The sequence below is a fragment of the Aythya marila genome, assembly GCF_965140915.1.
Source record: "Aythya marila genome assembly, chromosome: 20".
NCBI classification, from domain to species: Eukaryota; Metazoa; Chordata; class Aves; order Anseriformes; family Anatidae; genus Aythya; species Aythya marila.
In genome coordinates, this window is record NC_139061.1 from 10141201 (window position 1) to 10166088 (window position 24888).

Genomic DNA, 24888 nt, shown 5'->3' on the forward strand with positions numbered 1-24888 from the left:
TTCAGCATGGGTAAAGAAGGCAAACCCGTAAGCTTAAGTAATACTGTAAGTATCTTTCATCGCGAAGATCCTGGATTCAAAAGCACCTTTCAGGTCCATCTAACCTCCAGCTAATTTAAAGGAATTTTATACTTCTCTTTGCCCCCAACAAAAGACAAATTTTTTTCCTCTGTATGAGTGCGGTTGATCACCTGTTGGCTGGGAAACTGGCAAAGGACTGATGTGATGTTGCTGGCATACTGGGCCATCTCCTTCTTGATGGACTTCTCCACATTGGGTGGGATCCGTCCAGAAACACTGGTCATGATGTCCTGAAGTTCCAGCAGAGGCAAAGATGGATCTCTCAGGGTCTTCATTAGTCGCTCAACCCAGCCCTTCACCTAGAGACAAGGCAGTGTAAAGACAAACATAAGGAAAAAAATAAGCAGTAAGAAGGGAGAAAAGGAAAGGCTGTTCAGTGAGATTTTCTTCAGCTCTTGCTCTCAGAAACAAAAGTAAACAATACCTTGCTGCTGAAGTAGGGCTCTGGCAGGCAGTATCCGTTCATCACATTGACCAGGTTATCTAGGACATAATGGAAGATGCGATGGAGTTTCTCGCCTCGAAGTGCTGTGCTCTGGATCTGTGGCAAGGTACCCGTGTGCAGTTCAGCCTGGAAACACAAGCAAGCACCACAGTGTCACTAACCCTCCAAAACTGCTCCTCAGCAACTAACCCTCCAATTGCTCTCACAGGGTCTGACACCCTTGGAACTGGGATACCTATCCCTGTCCTCCAGAAGAGGGTCACAAAGAGGAGTCCATGATAAAAAAGAATAAGCATGCAGAGGAATAAAGCAGATAGAAAGATCTGGCCAACCACCAATATCATCGACAGCCATGTATCCCCAACAGCAGTGAGATAAGAGCACGGCAAGACTGGTACAAAAGCTTAGCTTGAATCAGAGGATGAGACAGTAATCTGAGTCCTAGTCCTCATGTAACAAATGTTACAGTGACAATTCCAGTACAATGCACAAATCTGAAACTGGTTCAGTATATTGGGCCATCTTGTAGTACTTTCAGCATCACTCCCCTATTAAAACCACAGCAAACTTCTGTGCTTCCTGCAACTTCTCACCTGCTGAACCCTGCTGGGATCATCCAGTTGGAGCTTGGCAATCACACAGCCTGGATCCAACACTGCCCCAGGGCGTTTGACGTAATGGATGCAGCCCGATTCTCCTACTGTTAGTGTCATCACCATTTTCATCACCTGTAGCAAGGAAACAGGTTACACACGCAGCTTTTGTTCTCCCCAGATGGCTCTGGTTTTGTGAGCTAGCAGCCAATATCCTACCGCAGACCAACAAACCTGCATGACCACCTTTTGTATTCAGCTTTTCTCAAAGGCTTAAAAGTACAAACATGGTGAATGAAACTCCAGGAATTTAAGTCAATGGTAGAACAAACTACTAGGCCATGGATTAGTGCAGCAGGAAGCTGTTTGAACCAATGGGTACTCAGGTAGGTCCCACATTCAACACAGATAGCTGCAGATATAATTTACTACTGCAGAGATAATTTATTACTGCAGCTGCTGGACTCTTAGAAATTAGGATTACTTTCTAGAGGTCACAGGTCTCAGCCTTCTGTTCACAAATAGAGATGCTGTCAGCTCAGCCAAGGGAGCTCTTGCCTTTGGAGCAGAAGTGTTGGGTTTGGGGGAGGGCAGTCTAGTTTTACCACTGCTGTAGCACACACCACAACGGGGAACACAGGAATTAAGCAGGTGGTGCCTTCTTAGCCATCACTCGGTTGCAGTGTATAAAAGAGTTTACATAAAATATCTAGATCTATGGCTTGATAGTGTTCTCCTACACAATCTCTCCAACTGTTTTAATTGCCCCTCTCCGAACACACCCTTCCCTCCCTCAAATCTGTCTTGAGCCATGGACTCCTACACAACCCCTCACGCTTTCCTCACTATGACGCAGAAATTGTTAGTCCTCCTCCACTCTAAGCGTTAAGTAACTTCCAAGGGAGAAGTGATGTTTATTTTCAGCTTAACTTGTCTGAGCAACCTGATAAATAATCAGGCAATCAGAGAAGTCTTAATTTATTACTTAATCCCAGCATATACCTCTGCTTCTGAGTCTTTAAGTGCTAAGCAGGGGCCTACAAACAGAAAGCCTTCTTCACTGTAGTTAGAAGACATGGTACACGTGGATCCTACTCTCCTTTGATATCACAGCAAGACAGTAACCGTGATAGTAACTCTTGCGGCTGAGAAATTTTGCTTATCACTTGGTGCAGTCATTAATGCTCAAATTGCAGCTGTTAATTTCTTCCCTACCACACCACTCTGCTTGCTGATTCCTACATTAGTCCAAGTTAAAACACAGACAAAATTTGGAGAGGAAATACTCTGAGTTACTCCTCATTCTTAATTCCCAGTTCCAGAACATTCAATTTATTTCCTCCTCAGCTTTTGCATGGACAGATTCAGCATCTGCAACCAACTCAGTTCTTTGAGATTTTACCTCAATTTCTGCAAAGCATTGGCCTGCAAACACGTGTCCGCCGTCCTCCACCACGTACTGAATAAGCTTCCCAGCTGACGGCGAGCGCAGGATGGAGGGATCGTTTTCCTTTTCAAACACACAGGTCTTGTTACCTATGGTGATGCGATACCTAGGAAATAACAGGAAAAATAGAATCAAAGAACCATTTAGGTTGGAAAAGCCCTTCAAGGCCATGAGTCCAACCATCCACCTAACACTCCACGTCCTCTGCTAACCCATGTCCCTAAGTGCCTCATCCACACGTCTCTGAAATAATTCCAGGGATGCCAACACTTGGGCAGCTCACTCCAATGCCTAACCACCCCTTCCGTGAAGAAATCCTTTCTGATATCCAATCTAAACCTCCCCTGGCACAACTTGAGGCCATTGCCTCGTGTCCTATCACTTGTCACTTGAGAGAAGAGACCAGTACCCACCTCCCTGCAGCCCCCGTCACAACACTGCACACATGCTTCTCCTCTACCAGTGGGTATCACTCACTGTTAGAACCAGAACCAGTGAAGTTCAGGATTTCATATAAACAAAAACTGGTATTAGTGGAGATTGCACTCTCCATACTTAACACACAACACATCCAACAAATCCCACACAAAATCCTCTTGTAAATGCAGCAAAGCTGAAAAGAGCAGGATGTATCCATACATTAAACTAAGGTTGAAATTTTATAGCATTTGCCAACCCAGAAAGTTATCAAAACTTTCTCTGAACTCCTGAGCACTTTGTTACATTTGCCATAGAAAATAACCAGCAGAGGGGGCAAAGTGGTTCCAAATCAAGAAGGTGGAGATTTACTGAGATTCTAGTTCTCACCTCCGTGTGTTTCATCTCAGATACTAAAGCATTCAGCATCCCACGAGCAATAACAAAACCTTTCTCTGTGAGGACCAAGGTCTCCATCAATATCTTTCAAATTACCCAGCTTAGGGTCATGGAAAGAACAACTTCTCACACTTTCACAGAAAACACAAATCAATCACAAACTACGTCTAAGGGAAAGGGGGGTCTAAGCCCTAGTTCACCTAAACAACCTACAAAATCAACTGGTTGGTCAGAGCACTAAGCTCCTCTCCCAGGTGACCAGATATAATCCAAAAAGGGCACTTTTAAAGAGCCAGCAGGAGAATATGCACCACATCAGTACACACTCAGATCTTTCTTGTAAAAGTATCCTAGATATGCTCTTCAGATGAAAGCAACTTCTCCCTGCAAACTCCTCAATAATAATACACCTAGCAAGCTCTCCCATTCCCAGTTGATCACTTGGACGCAGAAGGTTAGGAGTACACCTAATCTTGGCTTGTATGGAAATGTTATACAACAAACTTTCCAGGTTGCTACCTGTCCACTTCTTCCTTCATGTACGTAGTATAGCTGCTGCCATCATAGGACAGGAGCAGTCCTCCATCGCTCAGCCGGTGCACATCCACTTCTACACAGGAGCTGTTCATGATGACCACGTAGGAGTTGGGAGACTGTCGGGTCACCTGCAGATCCACAAGAACGAGAAGTCTTACATGCAGGAGACATGGCAGGTATTACAAAGATTAAGCCAGAGCAGCACATGGACATTTCCAACTAATGGTGGCAAGAGGATGGTTCTCCACGCTGTGCAACTTACCTTCAGCACATACTTCCGTCCTTCGTAGATGAGTTCCACATCCACGGTGTTTAGCAGAGTATGAGCAGGCAGAACTTGGCCCCTTGAAAAAGAAGCACAAAACAAAACATGTTTTCCAGAAGCCATCAAATGGCTATCAGGGGCCCAAGGTAGTTCAAAGACATATGCAAGAATTAGGCTCTTACACCATCTCTTCTTACAAGAGGTACACAACCATTTGATAAAGCCAGTCCATCTCTCTCTACCCATACATATCACCTCTACTTTCCTTTCCATTCAACAACTTTTGCCTTTGAGTCAAAGAAGCATCACAGTCCAAGTTACAGAACTCATAGCATGACTTCGCATTGGGATAAAGCAGCTCTTCCCCCTGTCTGCAGTATGGAGTCACCAACAGGACACTGAAGGGAAGAACTATTAAAAATGGATTTGCCTGGGTCATACCAGGTTTAGCCTGATGGAGCGTTATGACTGGGTTCCCTGCAGTGCCTGTTGTACTTTAAAGCCAGCAGGAACAGACAGGATTTTCTAAGTACCGGTGGGAAACATTCAGTTTTGAAAATTATGTCAAATCTAGAAAATTAAATCAAATGTCAAAACAGAAGGACAGTATATGGTGATTCAAGACTCCCTAAAATGTTGGCGTGGCAGCACAAAGGGAAAAAGAACTCCACATTTCTGCACCATTTCTTGAAGCTTCTGCCAAAGCAGCCAGAAATCAAACCAATCTGTTCAAACAGCAGGGGATATCTGGGGAGATGCATAGATACGTGCCAGTTTTCTTAGGCCAGTAGACAAACAGCTACCAGAGAACAGAGAGCAGATAACAAGCTCTGGGTATTTCTGGCTTGTACTCTACTTGAACAAAACTTGCAAGTCAAAAATAATTACAATCTGCTTGTCAGCTGTCTACCCAATCAGCCTGCAGCCTACCTTTCTAGAGAGTGCAGGAAGTTTGAGACACTGTTCCGTAAGCTCACATCAGCCACATGAAGAGCTCCACACACCACTCCTAGCATGGTATCAGGCCTTTCAGCCTAGAAAAAAAGAGTACATAAAACAGTTACACCTCCTTTAGCCTAAAAGCCAAAATACTAGCCTCAATTCTCACTTACACTAAGATGCTTTTATGGTCAACTCTAAAACCACTTTCCCCAGACAAAATAGTGACCTAAAGCCTGATGAAAATGTTAATTTGTAAAGTGGAAAATTAAGGATTTAGGAGTGGAAATTAAGCACTCCTAAATCCTTGTCTTCTTGCAACCATCATCCGCCAAGCTTTCCTACTCTCTGTTTCTCACTCTCTCTGCCCCACCTTCTCCCCTTCCTCTCCCTCTCTCCAACTTGTAAAGCAAAGCATCTCCAAGATGTAAAGCAAACATCTGCACCTGTACTTTCTCGGCAATAAGCCGGTCCAACCAGCCAGTGTCAATGCGGTTCTGCTGGAAGCTTTCTGTTTCCAACAGTTTAATCAAGTACTCAACAGTGGTTCGGAAATCCCCTCGGATGGACAGCTCCTTCAAAGCCACCACCATGTTTCTGAAAAAGAAAAGAGTACCCATTACCCATCCCATATTAACGGTAATGTGCAAGCTGCTAACTCTAGATGGTTCCCCGTGAGTTGCCTGGAAAAACTAGTCAGAAAATAAGAGCAGAAGAACACGTGCACTGGAGCAAGATTCTATGTGGCATGCTTGGGAATTAAAGAATATTGATTTTCTTCAATCTGCTGCTGGTGCGAACCAGAAAAGCTCAGCCAGCACCAGCGATGAGATCAGGAGTTCCTGCTGTCATCATCATCCAAGTACCTATAACACACACGGAGTATACACAGAATGACAGGTGCTGTCACCATCCCACCCAGAACGGAACAGTGGAAAGACTCTGGATAAAAAGTGGCCTGGATGACAGGTCAGACAGTTCTGTCTTATGACAGGACTTTTATGTTCCACATCACGAGGATGCTCAGTGGCTTACAACGCATTGGCATAGTAAGTTATCAATGGTGTTCCAGTCAGAAGCCTTCAACATGAATGCTTTCAAAGAGGGACTTCAACAGAATGGTAGCTAATCTTACCCCAGCAGCAGGCATGCAAAGTAGGAATGAAACAGAAAGGAAAAAAATAAAGAGAAGTAACCAAAAAGTGTAAAAATGTAGGTGTAACACAGTGGAACTGCAAAGCATGTGGGATGAAAAGCCTGACCATGACATGGAAAGCAAGTTAAGAAAGGGAAACTTCTCTTAAAATTCCTAAAATAAAGAAGTCTAGTTTTATCCATGGCCCTTTGGATTAAAAAGAACCAAGACAAGATATTTCTTTACTTACGAGATGGCTTCTTCACGATTCTCTCCCCAGGAGAAGCAGTGACCAAACTGAGAATCAGCAAACTCATGAAGCCCTCCTGCAGCAGCAACACTGAAATAGCCCCAGACGTTCTTATTGCTGCGGAAATTCAGTTCCTGGACTGTACCAGAACTAGGCTTAAATCCCTGTAAAGACAGACAGACATTGCTATACACACTAAAGAAAAAGTAAATAATCCAGAATTAGGGGAGTAATCAGAGTTATAAAGAGCATCTCTTTGCACTTCAATGTGATACACACATAGGTAAGTTCTGGCTGAATCTGTAAAGAGTTCAGTGCCAAAGCACCAGGATGGTTCTCAAGAATACAGAAATGCAGGAACTGTTGCAATTCAGAGAACACGGGAAACTGAAAACCTTAGCTTTCGTGAGGTCAACACCACCTTAAGCAGCTAACATTGACAGGGTGCTTGGGGAACAATAAAGTCACAACAGGAAGAAGTCATAATGCTAAGGCATAGACACAATCTATTATACCCCAGGAAGATGAGGAGACAAAGGTAAACATACTGTACAACACACCTGTGTCAGCCCATTCATGTTCTTCTAGTGTCTAACCACAGCCTACAGAGCTATCAGCTAAGGCAGATAAGGGAAGAATCTTTTTAAGTTGCTGCCAAACCTTCCAGGAACAGCAGCAGGACTGAACCTAGCTGGAAAGCTTGGGGTTATCAGTGTGATTAGGAACTACAGAATTTAAAACACTCACCTCATCAGGATTCTCGCTGGTGATACGTGCAGCAATAACATGGCCACGCGGACAGGGAACATGGGCTGAGTTCTCAAAATCAATAGCTCCATCTCCCCATGGAGAAACACCATACATCACTCGGATATCCTTGATCCTGTGGAGCGGAATCCCCATGGCAATCTAAGGGGGAGAAACAGTATTTACCACCACTAAGCAAGTTGCTTTCCTCACAGAGTCCTTCTTCCTGGAGGAATTCCACAAATTCTCTGCAGAAGCTAACGCTGCAGTTCTGGTACGGCAAATACACACGCCTGTTTTCTTATGTGAGCCTTCTCCATGGACACATCTTGGAACATTCCTGGTTCTCAGGACAGCTGAGCTGAGTGTAATATCCACCTTAAGCCTTTCAGACAGTATTTTCCATGGACTGATTAAAGGGCTTCAAAGAAAGCTGGCCAGTGCTAGGTCAGCTGAGGATGGGCGTACATTAGGCCTGTTAAAAATACACTAAGGTGCCAGTGAGACAGTTGGCCCCTAACTGGTTGCATGAGACCTTTGTGGAATTTCACAACCATGAATTGCAGAGAGGGTAACCTGCAGAACTGGCAGCCTTACGGACTAAAGTCCCAGTAGTCATGAACTGTTTGGTTTTTTGCTTTTTGTTGTTGCTTTTTGGTTGGTTTTGGTACTGGGTTTTTTGGTTTTGTTTTTTCAGCTACAGTTCAAAAAGGCTGAGCTTTAGTTCAACCATTTCTTTCAGCTGTCTATTAACCAGACACTAACAGATAAAAGAAAAGACCAAACTGGTTACTGCACCAATGCCCCCCTCTATGAAACTGCATCTAGCATCAGCAATATGCAAGAACAGTGCCCAAACAATGAGGAAAGCATCTGATCAGTACAAAACTGTCAATGCCTGGCAAATACATACATTGAGCTACTGGAATTATCTGCCAAGAGAACACTCAGGCCAAAACCAAGTGGCCTCCTGACAAAATGAAGATGATCCTGCTCCCCCTGCTTGCTGAAATAAAATGATGATGGTCTTGACTGCTAGGAATTGGATGGGAGGTCTCTAGCATAGGAGAAGTCATGATGTGTCTGCCAAGCAGAGGGAGCTAGCTATATGCCAAAGCACTTCTGGTCTGGAAACGCACCTCAGTTCAAGCTTTCCAGTTCCTACCAGATCACACACCCTTTCATGCCTGCAGGCATTCAAAACAAGCTGCTCACCCTTGAAGGCTAGTATCTTTTGCCAGTGCCTTGGGTGACAGAGCTGAGAGAGTCACTTCTTTCCAAACCCAAAGCAAATTGCTCCAAAGGCTTAGCAAGAAGAGAACTTCACATTCATGAGATTTGGGCCAAGTCAGCACAGTGAATCCAGCCACAGCTGCATGAAGCACGGCGATGGCTGACAAAGTGCATCATGCAAGTCTGAGTAGCTGCATCTCCCATGCAACAGCCAGTCTCCTTTTTGTCAGGGAGACTGATACAACCTGGTTCCTGTGAGCTCCCTGCTTTGACGACACTGAAGAGGGATTGTCTGTCACAGAGCGTGCAGAGCACTAGACTCAATTTGATGGCATCTACCTTGGCCTCTCCATCGTACAGACATACCTTGCAATTTCAGGAAAGGCAGGAATTCAAAATAATAAAGGTGAAAGTAAAAGTTAGGCTAGCAGAGCTACCGGTTTCCAACACTCCTGCAACTAGCTCATCTATGAGCCTCAGCTATGAAGAGGAACCATCTGCTATGAGTGAGGGGCTTGGAGAGGTGGAAACAATTGTCCTGGAAGTCAGGAACTGCTAATCAAAATTTAAAAGATCAAAGTCACTTTTCTGAATTCCAAACAACTGCTGAACTTGCTGAAAGATGAAAATCCCAGTTGTCTGTTGTTTTTCCCCTCTGTCATTAGAAATTCTGGGAATACTGTTCTCCCTTGCAGGCAGCGGAGTAGGTGATGCACTGCTCAGAACTGGCACAGCAGTTGATTGCTCTCTTAACCTCAGAAGCCAACTCATTTGACAAAATAATTTTAGAGCTTTAAGAACTACTCATGTCTAAAGCCTGTTGAGACAGGCCTTTTACACACCTTTCCTTAAATCAGTTTTCCTACCTTTACATTTTATTCCCCTGCTGCTTCACACTGCTTTTAACTGAAGGTCTCCCTAAGCAGTCCAGAACAACTAGAAAATAACCTCTTTTTGCTTTCCAAATCCAAAAGAACCAAAAGGTAGAACCGTAACTTAGTTGAACAGTCCTAACAGAAGGGGAAGAATATTTTGCAACACAGAAGTTTTGCTCCAGCCACAGAAGATAAATCCCAAGCTGGTAAAGTACCCAAACAGGTCTATTAATTGTTGGGTGCTTTTGTTGGGAAGGAAGAGTGGGGGATACAAGTAACACCTACCCGCACTTGAGGATGTAGGCCATATTTGGTCACGCTCTCTAACATTTTCCGTACATTCTCTCCTCTATCAGTACCAAGATCTACTCATCTGCATAACATTAGTGTGTGATCCAGTTTTAACACAGAAACCTGGCAGTGACTCAACAGGAGTCCGCCCCCCTAATTTTACTAGGGCTTCAGCAGAACAGGTTTTTCATGGTCAGGCCTCTTCACCACACAATTCCAGTACCTCTGAAAGCCTCCAGAAGCTCGGGACCTGGGTCCTGACTCACCTGGAGCTGTGCTGCCGGCAGATTAACATCAGCTACCATCTCCGTGCAGGGGTGCTCCACTTGCAGACGGGGATTCAACTCCAGAAAGTAGAAACTGCCATCCTGGCTGTAGAGGTATTCCACGGTGCCTGCGCTCACATATCCCACCATTTTGGCAAGCTTCACTGCACACTAGGACACAGGAAAGAAGAGTGTTTGTTCTGTTCAGCCATGCCATCCACTTCAGTCTTCTTGGTGGTATTCTAAAACATCCGAAAGCTTGTACCCAGCCCAAGAACTACTCAAAGAAAAGCACATGGCATGGGAGTTTAGGTTTCCAGGCTATTTCATTTGCACTGTTTACAAAGGGCAGAGTTTGAAGTGAGTATTTGTAACAGTCAGGATTAGAAAATTCATCCAATCCCTGCAGCTTGTTTTTAATGTGACAACACGTATTTAAAATACACTGCCATCCCATTTTTGAGGTGAAAGCAGTTTTCAAGAGAGCTCTAAACTTTTTGTTAGCACATGGTGGACTCATGCTTGGAAATGTCAGTGGTTGTCCACAAAAAGCACTATAAGACACAAAACCCTTTGCTCTTTTAAAAGATTCAACAATGTAAAATTACTGGCAATGTAAAAAAAAAAAAATCCTGGCTGTTTCTGGAGCGTCATAAGGAAAGAGAATTTTCAGAGCCTCTCTCACCTGCTCCATGTGCTCAAATACCACCGACGTCGCAATAGAAGCAGGTGCTTCTTCAATAATCTTCTGGTGCCTGCGCTGCACAGAGCAGTCCCGACCAAAGAGAGAGATGGCATTGCCGTACTGATCTGCCAGGATCTGCACCTCCAAGTGGCGGGACTGCTTGGCTAGCCTCATTACGAAGATTGGAGAGCCTGGGACTTCAGCTTGAACCTATAGCAGAGACAGCATATAAATGGACAAACCATTTTTTGTAAACAACTGTCTTCATCACAATCAACCCAAGCTCATTTTTAAGCAGCAAGTATCCATACTATTTCCCATGGGCCACTTATAGCTGAAAATACCTTGTGTTTGCTTGTATGCAATTGGAGTGCTCTTTCCATCATCTCAGCTTTCCTAAATAACCCATAAGCTAAAGAAGGTTTGTGCCCCTCAGCATTTTACATTTACACTGCAAATACTCTCTATTACATGGATTTATTCAGCATCTACCAGGACGCTGAGTATTTGACAACCGTACTGGTTATGCAGATATATTGAAATCCTACCAACATAGAGAAGAAAGAACGCAGCCTGTGCCAGTCTTACCGCCCTCACAGTGAAGAATTTCCCCCTTTTATCTAACCTAAACCTTTCCCCTTTTAGTTTAAAGCCATTCCCCTTGTCCTATCACTACACTTCCTGACAGCGACCCTCCCCAGCTTTTCTGTAGCCCCCTTTAGGTATTGGAAGGCTGCTGTAAGGTCTCCCCAGAGCCTTCTCTTCTCCAAGGTGGACATCTAGAATGAGAGAGTAAAAATCAGTGGAAATAATCACCTGTCTAAATAGGTTGGGGAAGTCATCTGCATTGTTAACTTTCCTAATTCCTTTTCCTCCTCCTCCTTCAGAGGCCTTGATCATGACAGGGTAGCCAACCTCTTCAGCAGCCTGTTTATAACAGGAAAACATGGGTAAGTACAAAAAGTTAACAGTATCAAGTTGAAAAGATCATTATTTCTCTATGATTTGTGTCCAAGCCTCCACATCTTCTGACTCTATTTAGCAAGCTACACATGAATGAGATAGAAACCAAATATTCCAGTTCAAGAGGGTTCATGTAGGTGGAAAAATGGGGAACATCTGCTGCTCTGGCTGTGATTTTATGACTACAGAGAACTACAGCTTCTTGAAGTGATCACCAAATCTCTAGGCTCTCGCCAGGTGTGCATGCTGCAGGACTCCAAATAACTAGCCACCTACCCGCAGTCCATCGTCTGCATCTTTCACATAGCCTTTTTCATAAAGCTCCTGAGGAACATTCAAGATACGTTTCTGAAGATCATTTTCCTGCCAGTCTACTCGAAGACCTGAAATAAAAGCATGATCTTCTAGCTCATTCTGCTGCAAGGCTCAGTGAGAATTCATATATTAGACATTGGTGAAACAAATAGCAGTCACAGTTCCTCATGGAACCAATCTGGAAGTATTTACAAAATAAAAGCATGCAGAACAAAGATTTTCATCTGGGAAGCCAACAACAGTTTTATCCTCCTTCACTTACTTTGCACAATTCTGAGAAACAGGTTGTTATTTATCATATTTGAAACTGTATAGAGCTTCCATGGAAGCAGTGTTGGCTGTGTGCTCAAGAATTACTAACTATGTGCTAAAAAAAGTAGAGACTGCAGAAACACCAGATACTACAGTGGTGCTGTTAGACTAACAACATATTAGGGAATGTGTAAATTTTGCCTGACATATTTATTTATGACATAGTCACTATGCCTAAAAGCCTTGGACAGCACAAATTTGAATTCCTAAACAGATGGAACACATCCACTAGACCTTTTTGTGCACAGATACTTATTAAAGATTAGGTTTGTTGAAGAAAAGATTAGAATGATCTTTATACACAGGGAAATTCTTTCTTACCACTGCCACTCCAAGGAAGAGTTGGGATGCCAGCAGTCTGAGCCACTATTGATGAAGCAATTTTATCTCCTAAAGCCCACATTGCTTGGCTTGGAGGACCTGTAAAGAGCAAAAACAATGCATGAGAGAGACACAGGAGCTATCAAACACTAGGGAAATGCCCACAAGTCTGATCTGGGTTCCATGCAAGAGCAATAAACAACAGCTGTTAGCAGGACTGACGCATGCCACATCCCAACTGGTATAAACCAACATTTCTGAACTGAAACCAAGAGCATTAACTCTATCAGCCAGGAATCTAAAAGCAATCAGACTAAAGTACCTTTGACTAAGAAAAAGGAAAAGGTGATTGTAACCACAGCAATGCCACTACAGCCATATCACAATAGCTTGTTAAGTGGCCATCACATTAAGTAAGTCTTGGAACACCCAACCTGCAAGCACCACTACCTGCCCATGTGTTTCTCTTCAAGCTAGGCCTGCTCTCAGAGATAGCTGGTACTAGGTGTGCACATCACATGCTATTGGAATAATAATTCAGTGCTCCAATTTCACTAGAAATTTGGCTTGTGTGGGACTGTAGCTAATGACTGGTAACAGATTTAAACTGGAATCAAAATGCAGCTTTTAAATTCACTCCTCTTCAAAGGCTCAGAGTATTTCTGCAGTGATGGCTTAAGTCACTGAAGATCTGCTAGAAGTCAGAACACAACACAACTGTCTCCCAAGCTAAAGGCTATGTTCAGACCGTAACTTCTATCACATTAGGTCCATTTTTGGATTTAAACACAGCATGTCCAAAAACTTATCCTATATTCAGATATGGAGATGACGTTTCTGGTCAGAAGTACACATCCTCACCCATGAAAGCAATCCCATTTTTGTGGAGAAGTTCTGGTAGTTTAGGGTTCTCGGAGGCATGGCCCCAGCCAGCCCATACAGCCTGCAGAAGAACATAACACATAATTCACTCTTTGTTTTAGTAAACTGGCAAGTAAGCAGAAATACAAAGCATGCAGATACTTCCAAGTCTTTCTTTTCTCCACTGAACAGAAAAGATCCTCACAAGATTCATAAGCCAGACAAGACTCCTGAAGTACGCAGTATGTTTAGTTTAAAGGACCAGCATATTGCATCTTGCAGCTGAGTCGAAGAAGGCAAAGAAGTTGTGGAAGATGAAGTAAGCTTAGGGAAGTGCAAGGGTGAAGGGAAGCTTCTATCTCCTGCAGATACTCATACTGAGAATCTGACTGCTTTCTAATATTCTTTTACTGCTAGTACAAGGTTGTCATTTCTACTTCTTTGACCTATCTTTTTCACCAGGTACAACTCATTATTTAAGAGAAAATTCCTTAGTGTTAGTTCATGATTTAAAAGCTGTGACACTTCTCACCTGCACTGGAATCCGTTTAGCAATATCAAGAATGAGTTCCACATTTGCATAGTTGTTGTTGTTTGGTCCTCCTGGAACTGGGACATAGTGATCTGCCATTTTAATATACTCTGCAAAGACAACAAAGGTTGCATTAGACCGCAAATCTAATTAATGGTGTTTGGTCTAAAACTCCCTAAATCTACAGTATGAGCAAATCCTAAAATCTCATCCACTTTTCTTTCTCACTGACTCTGGAAATTCATAACAATGATCCAAGAGTATTTTCTACATAATAAAATACCTATAGCAAACATTAAACACTTTCTGTCTGAAAGCATTTAACAAAAAAAAAAAAAAAAAAAAGCCTTCAAAACTCTTTAAAAGTTTTGATGTATGCATAAGTGCCTAACACTCTGGATCTAAGGTAAATTCAGGTTATCCCAGAAGCCTCCAGGAAGCAGGTACTTGCTAAAGTATAAAAATGCTTACAGATTGTCAGTAAATATGTGGAATCAAACTTAAAAATATAAACCTAAAACCATGTTTAAGGTTTAATATTCCAGTCAGATCTGGATATGGTTTTGAATGAATAGGTAACACAAGATTACCTGCCTGGTGGTTTGTGTTCCTTCCAATTTCAAATAAACATGTTTAATCTCCTCCCAGAAAAGCCTGTTACTTTACAGAACAGCATGTGTTACAGCAGACAATACATTCAACTTCTTGCACTCCTGTGGGCACAGAGGTCTGTGTGGAGATGGTTGTGCACCTTCACTCACCTGCATTTGCTTTCAGATCCTCAGGAGTCACCATGACAACAAATCTGATCGCCCGCTCATTTCGAAACATCTCATAGGACCAGCGTCGGATCGATCTCATGCATTTCACTGCTGCGATCCCATTATTGGCTATCAGGACCTAGGTATATCAGATGCAGGGATGAGATAGAGTCTAAATAGCACAAAGCACTAAGCAAGAATGAATCTGGCCGTTTTCTCTGCAATCTTTCATCCAATTTTTTGGTTCTGAGTTTCCTCAGACAGTTTTCAATTCACCAAAACCATTCAATGCCCCATCAAGCAAACCAGAAATCAGCTCCTGCTTGACAATAAAGATTTTAATGTCTTGTTTTGTTTGGATTAAAGAGCAGGAGGACACGTGAGAACAGGCATAATGAGTTCCTAAAATTTTTGATACCTGAATGGAGAAGACCTCATCCATTAAATGACTATGTATTTTTAAATACATTTCTTAGTGTTTTATCCAGTCAACACTTGTTACATATCTATAAAATATGCTCCTGTACCAGCAGAAGCGCTCTAGCTCACTCTTTTTTTTTTTTTTTTCCTGTCACACCAAACAAAAACAATGGGATGTTTACTTATCACATTTAAAATAAAACTGAAACAGAATAATTACAGGCAGAAATACAATTTTCAAGTGCAGGAATATAAATATTTTGATATCTGCAATGTACAGCCTTCTATGTAGAGAAGTCACTGCTCAAGGGAAGGGAACAAGAACGCAACATTCTGAAGTCAGAAAGGTCAGCAACTTACCTTCTCTATAACTTTATTCCCTCCGAAACGAGTAACAAATTCTGCTGGAGAAGCCACAGTGAAATCCCGCTGCACGTCAACTTTCTTCCTGTCCCGGCCTTGCTTTACAAGGTGTAAGCCAGACATGCTGGGCCTAAGGCAATGTGAGGGGGACAGAAAAAAGGAACTTGGCAGTGCAGATGCTCATGAATAGAATATATGTCAATGATTTTTAAAGGTCCCCTTGACTATATTCCCCTAGAATTATTCCCTGCTTCCAGCCCACCATGGCCTGGCTCTGAGCTTTTACGAGGATTAATTTGTTTTGTAATCATCCGTTGTACCTCTGCAAATGCCAGGTTACCTGAGAAATTCTGGTTATGCTGATCTACAAGCACATAGAAACGTGTTTGCTGAACATAGCTGCCCATCACAGAAGAGCTGTGTTAACTATGCTCCACCACTTCCAAATCCTCTGGGAAAGCTGACAAGTGACAACTGTTTTCTGGCTTTGGTAAAACAATGTAGTAAATCAGACTCCATCAGGAAACCCTATTTGAGAACCACCGCAAGTAACCCTCCAGGTGTAAAGGCGAGGCTCTGACGTCTCTGTGACTGGTAACTTAAAATCCTTTTCCAAGGATTTTCCACTATCCAGTCTTTCATATCTTTATGAAAAGTTCTGGAGGACAAATTCATTATGTTACTGCTAACATGACAAAGCCAGTTCTGTGTCCGATCAACCCTGTGCTCTGCTGCTCTTTTGGTGTGGAAAGAGGAATGTCGCGTCCCTTTCTTATGCTTAAGCTTCCTCAGGAAAAAAATGGATAAATCACTCTTTGCTAAAGTTTACAAAGCTGAAATCATGAGAGAAGACTCAACTCCTCGTGAGTTCACTGTAGTGCAGCAGAACCGGGCAGCAACAAGTTACTTCTCACTTTAAAGCACCTGAGCTTCACCCCTTCAGGGCCCTTCACAGTTTACCAGAATTTTGGTCCTACATTTGGCGTGCTTTTAACAGGCTCCTTTCCTTCTCCACGAACACCCTGACAGAAAATCCCCCCCCAGCTACAATGTAGGCGGCAGAACATTTCTGTAGGGAGCACAGAGGAGCACAGGGGAGGTATTTCAGGGGCTGCTCGAGGTGCGGGGAAGGCCCAAGCTGCAGGCCCAGGGCGCAGCCATGCAGCTCGGTGCCTGGTGGCCCCACAGGCCCTGTGCCTGTGGAAGCCATCAGGGGCCTCTGACCTAATCAGCTGCTGAAGCACTGATGCATTGAGCAACCCCACTAGGAAATAGGATGAGACGGGGCAGAAAGCGAGCGGAATCACTGGGGGAGAGCATGAAGGGAAAACAAAGCCAAGGACAAGCCCCGGAGGCGAAGCAGCCTGCGAGCTGTGAGGTTTGCGGCCGTGCTAAGGTCAGGGCTCGAGTGAGCTGCGGCTGCTGGAGGTGCTGGGGTTTAGCCCCAGAGCAGGCACAGCCCCCCCAGAAACACACCATGGCCTGCAGGTGCCATGGGGGTCTACCTTGCTGGAGGGCAGACCCCCCTCAGCTCTTCTGCAGGAGCACACTAACACCCCAGGCCAGAACTCTGACTAAAAATAATTGCTGATGAAAGAAATCCTGAACGAACCACAGCTATTACCCAGTCTGAACCCAGATTTTTCCTCTTAGCAGCCTTTCCTATACTTTTGGTACTAGTACAGACAGAAGGGGAAAAATAAAAGGTAACAGACAGGAGATCAATAGGATGATTTTAACAGATGCTTAAATATAAATAAAAAATGTCCATGTCCCAGAGACATTCTAGGCCATACGAGGGGCTGTACCAGGTCAGACCAAACAGCTGATAGCTGAAGAAGGGCGTATGACGAAGTTAAGTGCGCGGAGGTACTTCCCCAGAAAACTTTCCCTTCTTCCAGCGAGCTGCGTGTCAGAGATAAGCTATGTCTCTGCACTTACCACCGGCTGCTATCAGCAGGAGTTGACTAACCACACTGTGCAAATCTCTGCCTGGGACTTTAAGGACAGAGGCCAATGGCCAAGAAAAAGAGTAAAGTGTTGGTAAGGCTGAACTGTCATTAAATTTGTCTTTAAAGAAGACCAGAATCTTTGGCATGGCAAGGAAGGAGCACAGCCCATGGAATAAGTCACACAGGTGTATCCATTGCACGTTTATTCAGAGCAGTCTTAACAAAAACAAACAAAAAAAAAAAAACCACAGACAAAAATCTTGAGGTCAGAATCTGTGAACGTGTATGAATGTGGACTAACTTGCCAAATTCAAATTATTATACAAATAGATATTACAGATAAAATGACAGTTAAATCTGAAGTTTGTCATCCAAAACAAAATACAAACACTTGTTTATAAACAAGTATGGTTCCATTTAATTTGTGATGGGATGCATGCCAAGAATATTACGTTTGTTCACTAATAATCACAGGTGGCACATTATAAACAAAACAGGAAAGATTTTCTTCTTTTTCAGGGTAAGGTGGTGGAGAAGTTGGGCAGTAAGGAAGAAAGAAGACTGAGCTCTAAATAAAATAGAATAAATGGTGAGTTAGTTATAGTTATCCCTGCTACTCACCAGGTCACAGCTGCAGTGTTTTACTACATCAGAACTTCCGAAACGCTCACCTACCCTTCTGCTTATAGAGGTCAGAAGTTATGCAGAATCTCAAACTTTACAAGCCCTGATTCCCCAACTACAGTGCAGGTCAGCATCTTTCTACAGACTGCATGCACAAACACCTTACAGAAAATGGCGAGTGTTTCTGAGGGATAAAATTAACACAGAAAAATAGCAGTACAGATTCCAGTACAGTGCCCAACTGCTTCCATCCAAGATGGGTGCTGCTATGAGGAGACAATCATATCTGCAATTCTTACCTCTGCAGCATGTGATATCTCATTTCCTGACTCTGATCTGCAGACTCCTCCATGCTGTCTCAGTGAAGGAATGAACAGACTGCAAGCTTGCTAATGACTCCTCTAGTGTAACTGCTGCTGGTTTATTCTCTTCAATGTTGCAGCTCAAAACCCAGCAGGGCAAAGCTGCCGAGAGCCTCTGCCACTCATACGGTTCTCCTTGAAGCAGTGGCACTTCCCGGATTGCTCCAGCCTGTTAACCTTTGTCCCCTGCCTTCTGCCACCCCTCTGCCACTCTTTCTTCCTGTGACGCAGCATGCACATTCAGAGGGTAGCAGCTCCCCTGCTCTGCGTTCAGAGGAAAGCAGCTGATCAGGAAAAGAGAAAACGATCCACAGGTTACGTAACCGGGCTCAGCACGCAGCCCCGCTGCCGCAGCACACGCTGAGAAGCTGCTTCCCAGAGCCACGGCTGGCCCCGTCCGTGCTCCCCACACCGGAGTCTGGTAGGAGACCGCAGAGCTTCCCCTGCCGGCACCCACGGGAGCCGCGGACCAGCCAGCACCTCCTGTGCTGTCACAAAGGTAGCTGCTGAGGAACGGCCACTGGGGGAAATTAGCCCGAAGAATTCAATCAAGGCACAGGATTTAAAATCAGATTTTCACAGTGGAGGAGGAAAGCAGAGAGGAAAGTCAGACGCACAGTCTGCAGAGGCACAGAGCACGTCGGTGATCCGAACACGAGACAAAGAGCACACGGACACCAGCCTGGGAGGGCTTGGACAAGACACCCCGGTTTGTTGTGCCTCAGTTTCTCCACCCATAAAATGGAGACCAGCTTATTCTGAGTGCTGTAAGATTAAACATCCTCACAAGCAAAGGTGCTGCAGTACCACCAGGTCTGTAGCATCACCAGAGAGGAGGAACATTTACTCAGTATCGAGCACATGCAGAAACAAACTGTAAATTTGGTGGGTGGGTGAGGGATGAGCAAGGGCAGTGACTGCAGCTCTAACACACAGGTGATCAAACCTGGATTGGCAGCAACTGGATGACATTTTTAAATTTCACAGCATTCGTGTCTGTGCTAGTGCGGGGCCATACCCAGGGAGCTCAGCTCTTACTTGATGCACACGTATTCCAGGAGTCTGAGCAGAAGCCATGCAATCATCCAGGATCCCTCAAAAATAAAAATAATAAAAAGAGGAGTGTGTGCCCAGAGGAAAAGGCACGTTAATGAGACAGCGTGCAACCCTGAGCCCTGAAGAGCAAGGTGAGGTCACTGCAGGAGATGGGACACTAAGAATAGCCAGCGGTATGAGCGATGACCGACGGCAAGCACCACGTGTCTGATAAAGTGCAGACAAACAATTCTGCACGGATCCAATTTCTCCAAGCATTGTCAGCAGAAGGGCGCAGCAGGACAGCGACACGCTGTGGCAGTGGAGGAAGTCACAGTGGAAACAAATCTCAGCCAGCAGATAGAAATGAGGCTGGTCAAAGAACAGTTTGAACAACCAAAAACCCCCGGACCCAGGCAGACCACGGGTCCTGCCACTGCCGGGACAGGACTGGCATTTTCTTTGTGTCCCATCAATGGGAAACAACGAACTTACCTTACACCAAAGAGAACACGTATTACAAAAACCTTCTAATAGTACTGTGGATTAAAGCAGCGAGCGAAGTGATTGCACAGGCTGTGCTGTGGGAAAAGCAAGGTTTCACAACAGGTTTGAGTAGTACCTGATCAAGACTGGCTTAGCGTGCAGGTGACCCTACCTTGGGGCAAAAGCACAGCCCAGATGACTCGTGGGATCCCTTCCAGCTGCACACTTTATTTGTGCCCAGATAAAAAGAAGGGGCTGTGTTTGAACACAGGATGTATCTGCCTGGTTCCTAAACGCCTCTCTCACCCGTCAAGTCTTTGTTCCCTCTTTGAGGAGCTGCTCAGGCCACCCAGCTATGAAGTGTGTCAGAAATCTCTTGTTAAATCCAGCGTAAAACAGAAGCAAGCCAGAAAAGCAACTTGTTTCAGCACTGCCCACTGCTTCCATCCTGACAGGCCTCCTGCACACCACGCACAGATCCTGCTCCCAGGCCCTGCAGCACGGCGCAGTGCCTTGGCCAGGCACCTTCCCCAGGCTGTCAGGCTCCTGCAGGGTGGCTGCCACAAACTCACCGCCTTCCCAGCTCCAAACAAGCCACCACAGTGGTGGAGACTTAAGTTTCAGACTCAGCTTCATAAGATCTGTGTCGCTTTCTCTTCACAGACACCGCTGAACAGGACCAGCAAAGCCCAGCAGGCAGGCAGTGACCCCACTGGCCACATGCTGCACGCAGAACACAGCTCCATCATTTTCTGAGGGAAATTCTTGCGTGATCTATGGCTCCATTAAGTTTCCTGGTTCTGATTCTGACTCGAGAATAAAATTTACGGTCACTGTCATTGACATTTTATTTCTCAGTTTTTGTGATGACTGCTTCCCCAATATCTGCCTGTGCTCCAAAAAAGCCTGCCCACAGCTCCCAGCCCAAACAGTTTCTGACCACTGTAGCTGCAAGGAAACAGACCCTACAGCTCCACACAGCTCCACGCTAGAGAAACAGCTCCAGCAGTGGTTAAAAATATTCCTTTTGCCTTCTAGCAGCTGAATTCCCTGCTACGACACCAATGGACGTGATTTGCCGCAGCACCCCTACAGGAACACGCCGCACGAGGCTGTGCCCTCCTGCACCCATACTTACCACCAACCACACACCACAGGGCTCCCTTCCTAACCCAAAACCATCAGCACCAACTGGTAAATAACGCCGGGAAACGTCTCCCCCTCTTGAGAGCCGGGGCCTGCTGTCAGACAAAAGGAGAGCCTGCGCGGCCCTCCCCTGCTCTCCTAGAAAAGCAGCGCTCGGAAGGACACATACCTGACGCACATCGCAGCCAGGAGCCCGCACTGATCCCAGCACTGGAACATGCCAAGTGCTCCCGGTGACGTAGCAGTTTATTCCACGGGCGGTGAGGCATTAGCCGGCTGGTTTGAACGGCAGCCTTAAGGAGACTGCAGCACACACACACACGCACACTGAGACGGGATTGCTCTGCTTCTCCCCCTGCTCGGGCCTGCGAAGGGCTCGGAGGGAGGGCAGCTCCTCTCGGCAGTGCAGGCTTTATGTTTTGGAAATACGTGCGGGCTGATGTGTGCCTGCATCTGATCTGGGTGGTGGGACTTTAACGCTCTCGATGCGTCCACGAGATCTGCTCTGCTTTTAGGGCTGCCTTTGCAACCTGTTTCACAAAAAAGCCCAGAGAACAAGCAGGCGTACATGTAATCCTGCAAGCAACACGGACCTCCGCGGCCACAGTAAACTGCTGGCTACGTCTTGGGCAACAGACACTGGGAGGCAGCAATCTGCACTGATTCAAAGCCATTTTATTTTTTCCTGCAGCCTTAAAGAGACAGAACTCGAATACAGATGGTGCCAGAAATCAGTGCTTCGACCTGTAAATCTGAACACGAGACTCACCGCAGCTCTGACACAAGGCTGAGCCTAATGATTTCAGGAATTTCAATAAAGGATACAGCCCGAAACACGACAGCCCTCTCCCTGCCTCTTGGCTAATAACCCCACATTCACACCAACGCAGATTCTGACCAGCAGTCAGGGCAGGTGAGAAGCCTAAAGCAGTAACTGGCTCCAGCAACAGCCTCCAGTGACCGATCCCCAGCAAAGAGGAGGGCTGGGCGAGCAGCGAGCCACACCAGGAGTCTGCAGAAAACCTGGCACCAAAGGTCCCCGTTCAGCACAGAAGTCCTTCTCCACGCAGCCAGGCCAGTCTTGGAAGCAGCAGTGAAAGCAGCAGCCTCGCAGACCCCACAGCACACGGGCACTTACGCACATCTGGACATACAGACACAGCCACACCAAGGGCCCTACAAGATCAGCGCTCTACGAAGTCCTAACCACAAACCTTTGGACTGCAAAGGCATTTTTTAAATTCAAAACAAGTTCAAAAGGCTCCTTTATTTCCCTCGGTACTCTGCAATTATTCTAAGCCCGGTCTCGAAGCTGGCACCCTCTCCCTGTGCCAGGCTGGGCGCACTCAATGTGCTCCTCTCCAGCCCTAAATCGAGGCCTTCTTTCCAGATGACTTTCACAGCCGATTAGCTCTTCTTACACATCTCAGTAACTTACTGAGACTATTTACTGAGAAGTCCAAATAACGTAAGGCATTAAGTCTCTGTGGGGGTGGTGTTAGCTGCGCTACTTCCAAAAATTTGGCTTTCAGTTGCTGCAAGGGGATTGCCAGGTGACTTTGTACACCCAGGTTTGGTTATGAAACGAGAGCCCTGCAGTACAAGTACCAGGAGACACGCAGGATTTGTTCTATTCTTAAAAAGAATTCAATAGGGGATGCTCTCTTTAAAAACAGGAATTAAATATAGCAACAGGTGAGAACGATTTACAAAACAAAATAAACAGACCCAAAGTATCTTCCCAGTGGCATTTACGGAGAAGTTACCTAATCCCCCACTGAAAGCTTCAGAAGGAACCTAACGACTGCCCAGTGGCTCTCTGCACGGCACCGTGCCCTGTCCCAACAGGACTGCTGCCTCCAGCCGAGGGGCATTGCTGAGCTCAAACACAACACAGTTATGCCTGGAATCCAAAAGACAAAAATAAAAAGTGTGTTTAGTGTAATTAGCTACAGGTGCAAAATGCAACAGAGTAAATGTTGTTAATGTAAACCATCTACAAGTACTTTCTTTCAGGAATCTTTTCCACCTTCAATGCCATAACCCAGCCAGGAAGGAATTTACACAGTTTCTATCACTGATACTCCTCAAATACAGCACAGCTGCAAGAAAGACTCAGGACATTTCAATCTGCAGTTACTCTCCCAACCCACAATTCTCCTAACTCTGCTGCAACACACGCACTGATTTGGAGTTCATCATCAGACCACGGCTTTCCCAATCCCCTAACACAGCCATCAAGCAGCACAACCAAAGGTCTTACAGCTACGCAGTGCCACGGAAGCCAGTGTTGTACAGCCTGTCCCGGCAAGAGTGGCTTTAGCAACAGCACAAACACTTGGCCAGATCAATGAGGGGCTAGATGGATCAGCACGCACGCTCTGCATGCCCAAGTGAAGAAACACGGGCTGGCACAGGCTGCCCAGAGCTGGGCCAGGAGCTATTGATTAGCACCACAGCCCCGGCAGCTGATAGGGCTCTTGGCCATGTTTTCCAGCTCAGACAGGAGACCTGCAAAGTCTCAGGTGCTAAGCAGACGCCAAGCAGCCTGGTGAACCACGTATGCTTCACGAGGAGTCGCTGTGATGTTGTTTTTTTGGGGGGTCTAAGGGCAGGAGGAAGAGGAGCAGCGCCTGGTGCTCCAGCACGGGAGGCTCCCAGCTCACCAGATCTGACGGGAGGCACCACCACCCCGAGCCTCCATCCCGGCACCAAGCATCGTCCACAAAGATCGTTCACTTGACCTGTATTGGAATGAGTTTCTTTGCTGTAAAATGACAGATCGTGAGAGCTGATGAGGGAGGAAGAGCATTTCTCATTAGCAAAGTCATTCTGGGACTGACGGGGTATGAGAGGGGAAATCCAACTCAATCAGACGGCTGAGGAGCCTGCTTTCCAGCTCTCCTGTGCTGTAAGAAGAAATCTCTTCTCTTCAGCCAACAGAGCAACAGGTTTAGTGCCTGACATGCTTTATGAAGAGGCAGGACTGCGTGGGTACGCTCATGCAACCCTTCTTCAGCTATCTCAATCCTGTATTTTAAAGATAATGTTCCCTGAGAACGCCTCTGCAGCAGTCACTCACCTCGAATACACACTCTGTCCGTGGTTAGCTAACCAACGTGTCCTGTGGGGAGCCGGGAGACAAACCAGCAAAGATTTTTTTGGCAATCTCTTCAAAAAGACACGCTCCCTTGGACCTGCACCTTGTTTCACCAACGCTGCACTCAACTCCCCATGAATTTGCCTTTACCAGTCCAGAAGCAGTCTCACTTTCATGGTGTCCAACAGGAAGCTGTAGGAATTGCCACGTCCCATTAATTCACCGTCACAGGGCGAATTCTGTTTAACTTGTCTTTGTCTCCGTTTGCCCATGTGTAAACATTATTTGGAAATCGTTTGGTGAAAGGGCCTAGGTGCCATCCTGGAAAACTCTTTCAATTCACCTAACTTTATCTTAGAAAAACAGCCCGGTGCTGTAACTTGGTTATTTGCCTTGGCTTTTCTCTCCAAGTTAACTAAAAGTCAAGCACCCTTCAAAGAGGGTGCCAAAGTAAGCAGGTTACAACAGAGGCGCTCAAGGTTGCGCACCTATTGCATTAGAGCCCTCTGAGGCCAGGCAGTGTCCTCGAAGTTACACAGACACTGCTTGATTTTCTTGCTCTCCCATTGTCTGTTTCCACACCAGTGGTTGTCTTCATCCCGCTCCTGTTCCTAAAACGTATATAGTTACAGGAGCAGAGCTCCTCCTGCCTCAAAATTACCTTCTGTGCTGCCAACAAGTGACAGGCACTGGAAGAGTAATCCCCTTTAAATTTGCTTTAAGGTTTTGT

At 45.4% G+C, this 24888-nt stretch overlaps 1 protein-coding gene across 11 annotated transcripts in view; it reads right to left on the reverse strand.

Moving 5' to 3' along the window:
• ACACA (acetyl-CoA carboxylase alpha) overlaps positions 1 to 24888 on the reverse strand; it is a 124468-nt gene that overhangs the window by 85166 nt on the left and 14414 nt on the right. For 10 of the 11 annotated variants that reach the window (XM_082776213.1, XM_082776222.1, XM_082776218.1 and 7 more), the window contains 19 exons: positions 15451 to 15583; positions 14671 to 14809; positions 13910 to 14019; positions 13378 to 13459; positions 12517 to 12615; positions 11845 to 11951; positions 11422 to 11532; positions 10606 to 10815; positions 9921 to 10091; positions 7256 to 7417; positions 6509 to 6672; positions 5570 to 5720; positions 5115 to 5218; positions 4182 to 4263; positions 3902 to 4047; positions 2522 to 2672; positions 1120 to 1254; positions 506 to 652; positions 192 to 380 (listed from right to left, as the gene is read on the reverse strand). In XM_082776213.1, coding sequence (XP_082632339.1) covers positions 192 to 380; positions 506 to 652; positions 1120 to 1254; positions 2522 to 2672; positions 3902 to 4047; positions 4182 to 4263; positions 5115 to 5218; positions 5570 to 5720; positions 6509 to 6672; positions 7256 to 7417; positions 9921 to 10091; positions 10606 to 10815; positions 11422 to 11532; positions 11845 to 11951; positions 12517 to 12615; positions 13378 to 13459; positions 13910 to 14019; positions 14671 to 14809; positions 15451 to 15576 — 2586 coding nt within the window. In that variant the 5' untranslated portion in view covers positions 15577 to 15583. Of the gene's footprint in view, positions 1 to 191; positions 381 to 505; positions 653 to 1119; positions 1255 to 2521; positions 2673 to 3901; positions 4048 to 4181; positions 4264 to 5114; positions 5219 to 5569; positions 5721 to 6508; positions 6673 to 7255; positions 7418 to 9920; positions 10092 to 10605; positions 10816 to 11421; positions 11533 to 11844; positions 11952 to 12516; positions 12616 to 13377; positions 13460 to 13909; positions 14020 to 14670; positions 14810 to 15450; positions 15584 to 18328; positions 18524 to 24888 lie in introns of those variants that run through there. The other variant, XM_082776221.1, reaches the window with a different exon arrangement.